The sequence below is a fragment of the Xylocopa sonorina genome, chromosome 14 (genome assembly GCF_050948175.1).
Source record: "Xylocopa sonorina isolate GNS202 chromosome 14, iyXylSono1_principal, whole genome shotgun sequence".
In the NCBI taxonomy this organism is placed as follows: domain Eukaryota; kingdom Metazoa; phylum Arthropoda; class Insecta; order Hymenoptera; family Apidae; genus Xylocopa; species Xylocopa sonorina.
In genome coordinates this window covers 3,031,970-3,041,303 of record NC_135206.1, presented here as the reverse complement: position 1 = coordinate 3,041,303, position 9,334 = coordinate 3,031,970, and the positions used below count along the sequence as shown (strand labels likewise).

At 35.3% G+C, this 9,334-nt stretch overlaps 1 protein-coding gene across 1 annotated transcript; it reads right to left on the bottom strand.

Annotated features, from left to right (window-relative positions):
• Positions 1 to 3,595: 3,595 nt before the first annotated feature.
• On the bottom strand, positions 3,596 to 8,440 carry LOC143430490 (venom acid phosphatase Acph-1-like). The gene is made up of 7 exons (XM_076906801.1): positions 8,091 to 8,440; positions 7,857 to 7,971; positions 7,268 to 7,378; positions 6,919 to 7,184; positions 5,181 to 5,464; positions 4,235 to 4,443; positions 3,596 to 3,823 (listed from the first exon to the last, which is right to left on the bottom strand). Exons 1-7 carry the CDS (start codon positions 8,438 to 8,440, stop codon positions 3,596 to 3,598), a joined length of 1,563 nt encoding a protein of 520 aa, XP_076762916.1.
• Between the last annotated feature and the right edge of the window lie 894 nt (positions 8,441 to 9,334).

Below are 9,334 nucleotides of genomic sequence, written 5' to 3'. Positions count from 1 at the left end.
TAGTTTAAAAAATTAGAAGAAGGTTCAAACAGCCCTTTAAACCTTCAGAATCAAAAGACACATCAGCCACCTGTCCTTCGACGACAAAGTTCGCGAGGCAGTGGCAAGAAGCTGGCGTGGCCTGGACACGACTAGAAGAAAAAAAGGCGCTTGAGAAAACGCAGAGAACGAAGAGAAGAGCAGGAATCTTTAAATTAATGATCCTACGTGCTTAAACGACGCGAAAGAAAAATGACGTCCGCTGTTGGCGCCCTCTTCTCAGCTCGTTACATCCTTCAGCGTCTCGCGACGACAGGACGAGTATTCCTCAGGAACGAGACGACGAAACGACGCGACTGAAAAACCCAGGCGCTGCAAAACGCGAGTGAAAACGGGTGGATGGGACGAGAAAGAGAATAATTGCGAGAGCCTGGACTCTGCTGGCAGCTACGAGGCTCGAGAAAAAAAAGGAGAAGTTCAGTCGAGCGAGTTATCTTATCGAGATAAGACAGGAAACAAAGACAGCCAGGCTCTGAAGAAGGATCTGAGCGCATACAATTACTGGCAGAGAAGAAAATGGCCAGGGCTGCTCTTATCGCGCTCGCCTCGCTGGATGGCCTCCTCTGCACCCTGGTTTTTAACGTCTCCAACAGTTCAAGGTCTTACTTTGCTCCCTGCTGGAATAGAATTGCTCTGTTTTCTGTGTTTTCAGGGAATTAGTCGACTTATAATGTGTGTGTTCTCGTGGAGGTTCTTGTTGCTAGCCATTTTGGTCGCAATTGGGGTTGATTTTTGAATATCAACACTATTTTATTTAAATTGTTGACCCTTTACACATGTAGAAAATTTGTAGTAATTTTTCTTTTAGTGAATTCTACAGTTTTTGGTTGATGCTTGATAATTATTCGACGTACAGTGTATGTATTTTGAAGAGGAATATTTTTGTCAGCCATTTTGATTGCAATAGGGGTTGATTTTCAAATATTAATATAAATAGTTGACTCCTTGCACATGCAGAAAATTTGTAATAATTTTCTTTGTCGAATTGTACGCTCTTTGGTTGATGTTTAATTTCGAATAATTCAAACATAGTGTTTAAGGGTTGAAAGACGTTCTCTCATCATTGTCACGCGTTCTTTCTCCCTCTCGTCGTAAGAGCCAACTTTAAATCGTGCCAGTTTCTTTTATCGCCCCTCGTAAGCGTTAAAGAAGCGTCTCGACTGGCGTTTATTTTTTTTTTACATCGTCCACGCGAATCAGACTCGGTCAAGATCAGTGAACAACCAGTTTGCAACGGGATTCGCCGCGAATTCTCACCACCACCCCCTCAGTCTTAGTGTACAGCTTTATGGGCGCCATTGGGGATGGAAATGTGAATATAAAAAATAGTTATCTCTTGCATTTTTTGTATTATTCTTGCGTTCAAGGGTGTCCTTATTTTTTTTTGCAGGCTCCATAAATCTCACGCACAGGGGTGGAAGTTTTTAAATGGGATAAAAGTGACTGTCAATGCTTAAATTAATTAAATATAGACACTCCATGCTTTGAAAACTCTCTCAAAATTTTGCATTTCATTTTTATTTAAATCGAGTCGTTCAAAAGGGGTAGTTCAATCGTTCGTTAGATTAAATTAATTTTCTTGGTCGAAATTAAAGAAAATCGATGGTAGTGAAGACCAGATTACGAATTGTACTGTTTATTAAGGGTTGAAATTTTTTAAATAGGGTACAAATGACTGTCAATCCTTAAATAATTAAATAGACACTCCACACTGCCAAAACTCTTTTAAAATTTTGCAGTTTAATTTTTATTTAAATCGAGTCGTTCAAAAGGGGTAGTTTAATCATCCACATTACTAAATTAATTTTCTTCCTCAAAATTAAAGAGAATCGATCGTCGCAGCGAATCAGATTACGAACAGCACTGTTTATTATTATCAACCGTCGCGTAACGCGCACACACGTGTGCGCGTCCGCGAGTGCAATCGCAATTTCTATTCATACGTAATTACAAAGTGAAGGGAAATCCGTGTAATCAGATTCGTTGATGCGCAATTAAGATGCACGGGTGGGCCGCGAGGGTGCGCGTAGATTGCGTTTCTCGAACTTCTGTCGGCGGTCAAAGTCGAGGAATAATTAACAGGGGCCACAGTGCCGCGGATACGCGATGTGTCAGCCCTGGACCACCGACAGGGCTGGAAACGCGACCTCGAATAAGAGCGTCATTGCTGTAATTAATCGCTCGTTCTGACTCTGTTTTGATTAATAGTCTTCTTCGTGTTCTGTGACGAACATCTCAGAATTTCTCATTTTTTTTCGATAGATTAGGCATTTTCTGGTTGTAATTATAAAAGATAGAGTCATGAGGTATTTAAAGATTAACTTTTGATGACGAGAGAAGTATATTTATTAATAAAAAAAAAATAAAAATGTGTATGACTGCTTCTAACAAAAATAGATTTCTTTTTTTTTTTGCAAGTTTAGATAGATTAGGTGTCTTTCAGTTCTAATTATAAAAGGTCGAGTCATGTGGTATTTAAAGAATCATTTTTGATGACGAGAGAAGTATATTTATTAATAAAAAAATAAAAACGTGGGTGGAAATGGGACCACGAATGCGAGCGTCATTGCTGTAATTAATCGCTCGTTCTGACTCTGTTTTGATTAATAGCCTTCTTCGTGTTCTGCGACGAACATTTCAGGATTTCTCAGTTTTTTATACGTTTCTCGTTCGAATTGTAAATCGAATCATGAGGTGTTTAAAAATTTATTTTTTATGAGACAGGTATATTTATTTATAAGAAAAAAAAATAAATAAAAAGATGTGTGATTGCACTTTGATGTGATCTTCAAGTTCTACTGAAAAGCAAAAGAACGATAGTTGAAGTGTTAAAATTGTTGTAATTTGTGTGCAACTATGAATCTAAACTCTTACATTTCTTCTGCTATGAATTGAAATTCTACCATTCTTGCTGCTCTGAATTAAAATTTTTCCATTTCTTCTGCTATTAAATTGAAATTTTTCCATTTCTGCTGCTCTGAATTAAAATTCTTTCATTTCTGCTGCTATGAATTGAAATTTTAGTATTTCTGCTGCTATAAATTGAAATTCTACTATTCTTGCTGCTCTGAATTGAAATTCTTCCATTTCTTTTGCTACTGAATAGAAATTTTTCCATTTCTGCTGCTCTGAATTGAAATTCTTCCATTTCTGCTGCTATGAATTGAAATTTTTCCATTTCTACTGCTCTGAATTGAAATTCTTCCATTTCTACTGCTCTGAATTGAAATTCTTCCATTTCTACTGCTCTGAATTGAAACTCCAACGTTCTTTTGACTCTCATGAAGGACTCCAGGATATTTTATTTAAATAATTCACAGTCTGATCTCTGAATGAAAATCATTTGTATTTTCAAAGAAATAAAATAAATAATTTACATGATACTTGAAACACGAAGTGATCGTGGTACTCATAAATACTGTTACAAGTTAAAATAAATTAATACTCGAAAGTAATAATAATTAGCCATATAAATAAATAAAGAAAAAAAATTGTAAGCTTAATTAATACTTTGTCCTCTTTGGTTCTCTCATAGCAAGTTACATGTTTAGTCGCGTTACATGTTTCGTCCAGCGCTTAATAAATTAAGTTTCAACATTTCTAATTGCTCGATCGATTTCTTGTCCGTCAACTCGTTGGCCAGGCCCTTGTTGCAGATCAGGTCTTCGTTCGATGGCACCACTTGCTCTATCAGTTCGAGGTACTTGTCTAGGAGACAATACACGCCACAGCCGGGTATTCGAATCTCCTTTGCTTCAGATGGGATGCCCAAGTAATTTAGTATCTGCAATGTTAATATTTTTGGCTCTAGAGTTGCTCTAAATCTACTCAGCAGTGTCATTTTCGTCTAGGAATTTTTAATAAATATTTTTCAATGGCTAACGTCAAGTCTTTGGCTCAAAATTTGCCCTAAATCAATTTAGAAGTGTCATTTTCATCTGAGAATTTTTTATAAATATTTTTCAACGTCTGAAGTTAATTCTGTAGCAGATGATTTACTCTAAATCTATTCAAAAGTGCCATTTTCAAGTCTAAAAATTTTTTATAAATATTTTTCAATGGCTGACATCATTTCTTTGGCTCGAGATTTGCTCTAAATCTATTTGAATGTACCATTTTCGTCTAAGAATTCTTAATAAATATTTTTCACTAACTCTTTAGTTAAAAACTGTGTTTCTTATTGTTGGTTACGCACCTTCACGTAATATGCGTTCTTGATGAAGTGAAGTTCCACAATAACAGCGCTGGAATATTCAGGAACGTGAGGATAATAGGCGCCAAGAGCGTGGAGAACAGCAGCTACGTTGCTCTCGTGGCCACTGAATAAATGCATCTTCTGCTTTCGTCTCTGCACGCCAGTGGTTACGTCTAACATATTCCTCGTCACGATCCTGAGGAACGGGCCTGAAATCAGAGAAAAAACGAGATTTTACTTGAAACTCCTCGACCTCTAACTCTGTTAAACACCAAGGCACACAAAATGTCTCAAGATAAAAATGTCAGAGACATTAAAACAATTTTAGAATTCATGCTAGTGCCATTATTTTCATCTTAGGATCTTCAGCAAACAGTTTTCAATGATTGAAGCCAATTATTTGGCTCAAAATTTGCTCTAAATTTGTTTAGAAATAATAAAAATGCCACAGAGATATTAAAACAATTTTCAAATTCATACAAATGCCAATAATACTCTAAAAGTGGACACTTTAAAACCACAGTGTCTCAATTAACAAATTACAATAGTTAGTCACATTGCTCAAAATAAAAATGTCACAAAGCCATTAAAACGATTTGAAATTCATGCAAGTGCCATTAATCTTCAGCAAACATTTTTCATTGACTGACATCGATTCTTTGGCTCAAAATTTGCTCTGAATCGATTTAGAAGTACCATTTTCGTCTAAGAATTTTTAATCAATTTTTTTCATCGACTGACATCGATTCTTTGGCTCAAAATTTGCTCTAAATTGATTTAGAAGTACCATTTTCGTCTAAGAATTTTTCATCGACTGACATCGATTCTTTTCCCTCAAAATTTGCGCTAAATCGATTTAGAAGTAATAGAGCGTAAAAACAATTTTCAAGTTCGCGCAAGTGTCGCAGTGTCTCAATTAAAAAACAACAATAATCAACGACTTTACCTCCATACAATCGTTTCAACAGAGGAGTAGAACTGGCGATGTTATACGAGAACACAGTGGCGTTCCATAGTTCGCCATATGGGAAGATATCGTCCGCCCAAGATGGCAAAGTGAATCCCAAAGACTGCTCAGCCATTAACGTGTGATAAAGATAATACAAATCCCAGGGGGTGGACACGTTCTTCCCAGTCCATTTCGTCAATCGTTCCATCAGATCGCTGTATTTCGCGAGCTCCTTTTTACCCTCTGGCGATTGCAGCACCCTTTCGTACTCGACTGCGTACCTGATTTAGGTTTTTGTTAATTAGGGTCTTGTGACAAGTGTATTATAATAATTGAATTGTTCATTTTTATTTAAAGACTGGTCATAATTCAGTCAACATGTGAATCGTACTTTAATTATTGTTATTGTGTAATTTAACACATTTGTTGTTTTTGTAATTCAATTGTTCATTTTTATTTGAATACTTGCCACAATTCACGATATTCGACGAAATCATCAAACATGTGGCTAGAAAGTCCCTAATTTCACGAATTTTGGAAAAATAACTCTGATTGACACGTGGCAGTAGTAAAATCGTGAACCACCAAAGAGGATGTGGTCTCATCAAAAATTTCAAAACTAAGTGAATTGAAATTCTTTCATTTCTGCTGTTATGAATTGAAATTTTCGTATTTTCTGCTGCTATGATTTGAAATTCTTGCATTTCTGTTGCTTCGAGTTGAGATTCTTGCATTTCTACTGTTCTGAATGGAAATTCTAGAATTTGTGTTATTATGAATTGAAATTCTTGCATTTCTGCTGCTATGAATTGAAATTTTGATATTTTCTGCTGCTATGAATTGAAATTCTTGCATTTCTGCTACTCTGAGTTGAAATTCTTGCATTTCTACTGCTCTGAATGGAAATTCTAGAATTTGTGTTATTATGAATTGAAATTCTTGCCTTTCTACTGTTCTGAATGGAAACTCTAGAATTTGTATTACTATTAACTGAAATTCTAGCATTTCTGCTACTATGGATAGAAATTCTTGCATTTATGTTACCATAAATTGAAATTCTAGCATTTCTGATGCTCTGAATTGAAATTTTAACATTTGTATTACTCTGAATTGAAATTTTGATATTTTCTGCTGCTATGAATTGAAATTCTTGCATTTCTGCTACTCTGAGTTGAAATTCTTGCATTTCTGTTGCTCTGAGTTGAAATTCTTGCATTTCTACTGCTCTGAATGGAAATTCTAGAATTTGTGTTATTATGAATTGAAATTCTTGCCTTTCTACTGTTCTGAATGGAAACTCTAGAATTTGTATTACTATTAACTGAAATTCTAGCATTTCTGCTACTATGGATAGAAATTCTTGCATTTATGTTACCATAAATTGAAATTCTAGCATTTCTGATGCTCTGAATTGAAATTTTAACATTTGTATTACTCTGAATTGAAATTTTGATATTTTCTGCTGCTATGAATTGAAATTCTTGCATTTCTGCTACTCTGAGTTGAAATTCTTGCATTTCTGCTGCTATGAATTGAAATTCCTGCACTTCTTCTGCTACTGTGAATTGAAATTCTAGCATTTATGTTACCATCAATCCAAATTCTACGGTTTCTGCTACTCTAAATTGAAATTCTAGCATTTCTACTGCTCCAAATCGAAATTCTAGCATTTCTGCTACTATGAATGTGTAACAAAAAAAAATGTCCTTCTTCATTTACACAAATTAACACTTACAAAAGACAATTCTCAGGAAGAAACATGTTATCCTCATATCGTCTCAGATAATTAGCTGGTATGGGCTGCCACATGAGATTGTGGTTCCACTTCTGCAGATAATGAGGCGGAAAGAGACCAGCGAGCACCAACTGCAACGACATCTTCGTCCTGTCGTAGTCTGAACTTACAGCAGTGATCGTTTCATGCGTGTACATTTTTCCTAAGAATTTTTCGTAATTCTTTCGTAGAAATCGTCCAAGCACGTATTCTCGCATTTTGCCTTGCTGAAATTGTTCATTTGTTATCGTTCAATTAGAGTAGTTGAGTATTACGTAAAGAATTGAGTGGTTTCAGTGGAGATACTCACGTTTGTCAGTTGGCCTCGACCAAAGGGGTAGAAATCGTTGTCCAGGTAGGGGTCGTTGGGGTACTTTTCTTCTGGAATGTCGTCTGGTGTTCTGTCGCCATGTCTGAATATCTGTTCAATTTTTATTACTTGAATCTCATCGATTTTTCAATTAATAAAAATAATCGCTAAATCATTGAATGCCATGGAATAAAATAAAATGCTATGATTAAAATAAATATTTCAAAACTACCATTTCACTGTTTGAAGAAATTGAAAATGATAATTGAGGAAATTAAAAATAAAAAATAATGTGTATTAAAAAATGTTAAAATTGTTTTTAAAGAAGTTTCTATATATATTTACCACATTGAAAAAAATATTTCAAAATTGCCATTTCACAATTTGAAGACTTAAAAAATAAAAATTAGCGTGGCGTTCGACTTAGAAAAATTATTTTTAAATAAATTTCTGCATATATTTACCACGTTCAAAAAATTCCAAATATTTCAAAACTACCATTTAACAATTTGAAGACTTAGAAAATAAAAATTAGCGTGGCGTTCGACTTAGAAAAATTATTTTCAAATAAATTTCTGTATGTATTTACCACGTTCACTAATTTCAGCTCAGCATTAACGCCAATTCCAATAAGCGCAATTAAACCAGCAACGACAAAAATCGCGAGTGATCCTCGAAATAAACCCATAATGCGCGAAATGAATCTAAAAAACTCTTAAACGACTGCAAGACAATTAAAATATCCTACAACAACACAACTAGACTCGCGAATTGGCAACTGACCGCGTCCGCAGTCGCTCAGCTGATTTTAAGCGATCAGAACGGATGCGTCTTTCTATGAAGTGGTTTTGTCAATGGCTCGAAGGAGTAATCGCAGCGAGACGCGAGGATTAGAGGCGGCCGTTTCCTGGTCCATTTCCTGGATTCAGAATCCGTGTGGACGATCGTATAATTGTATGGGACGAGAACAGGGAAACGAGCCGTGATAAGCGAGCGCGTATCCTTACGGGAATAACCAAGATTCATCGCTCTGAGGACGAGGAACGTTTCCTGTTTGATTATTTCTGCCATCCGTTTCCTCGTTCCCAGCGTTTTTCCTGCTCTTATCAGTCGTCTTACGCGCGACTTCGCGTTCTGATTAGAAATCGAGTCATTGGGGATTTCGAGATTCATTTTTGGCGAGAGAAGTACATTTATTGATAAATAAATAAATATGTGTGTGTGTGTGTGTGTGTGTGTGAATCGAAATTCTTACATTTCTGCTACTTTGAATAGAAATTCTTGCATTTATGCTGCTCTCAATTGAAATTCTAGCATATGTGTTACGATCAGTTGAAATTCCTGCATTTCTTCTGCTATTATGAATTGAAACTTTAGCATTTTCGGTACTATGAATCGAAATTCTAGCATTTCTGCTACTATGGATAGAAATTCTAACATTTCTGCTGCTATAAATTGAAATTCTTGAATTTCTGCTGCTCTAAATTGAAATTCCTGTATTTCTGCAGCTCTGAATTGAAATTCTAGCATATGTGTTACGATGAATTGAAATTCTTGCATTTCTTCTGCTACTATAAGTTGAGATCCTTGAATTTATGCTGCTAAGAATTAAAATTCTAGCATTTCTGATACTATGAATTGAAATTTTTGCATTTCTACTATTATGAATTGAAGTCTTTCCATTTCCGCTGCTATCAATTGAAATTCTTCCATTTCTGCTACCATGAATTGAAATTCTTGCATTTCTGCTACTATGGATAGAAATTCTTGCATTTTTACTGCTATAAATTAAAATGTTTGCATCTCTGTTGCTCTGAATTGAAATTCTGGCATTTCTGATGCACTGTATTGAAATTCTAGTACTTTTGCTACTTTGAATAGAAATTCTTGCATTTCTTCTGCTACGAATTGAAATTCTAACTTTTCTGCTACTTTGAATAGATATTCTTGCATTTCTGCTGCTATGATCTTGAAATTCTAGTATTTCTGCTGCCACGAATTAAAATTCTTGCTTTCCTGCCACTACGAATTGAAATTCTTCCATTTCTGCTGCTCTGAATTGAAATT

Coding starts and splice junctions, on each gene's coding strand:
- LOC143430490 (XM_076906801.1), bottom strand. CDS start 8,440: ATGAATCTCGAAATCCCCAATGACTCGATTTCTAATCAGAACGCGAAG. Junction 5,465..6,918: donor CTTCCTGAGAATTGTCTTTT/GTAAGTGTTAAT, acceptor AACCTAAATCAG/GTACGCAGTCGAGTACGAAA. Junction 4,444..5,180: donor GTTGAAACGATTGTATGGAG/GTAAAGTCGTTG, acceptor CTCTGATTTCAG/GCCCGTTCCTCAGGATCGTG.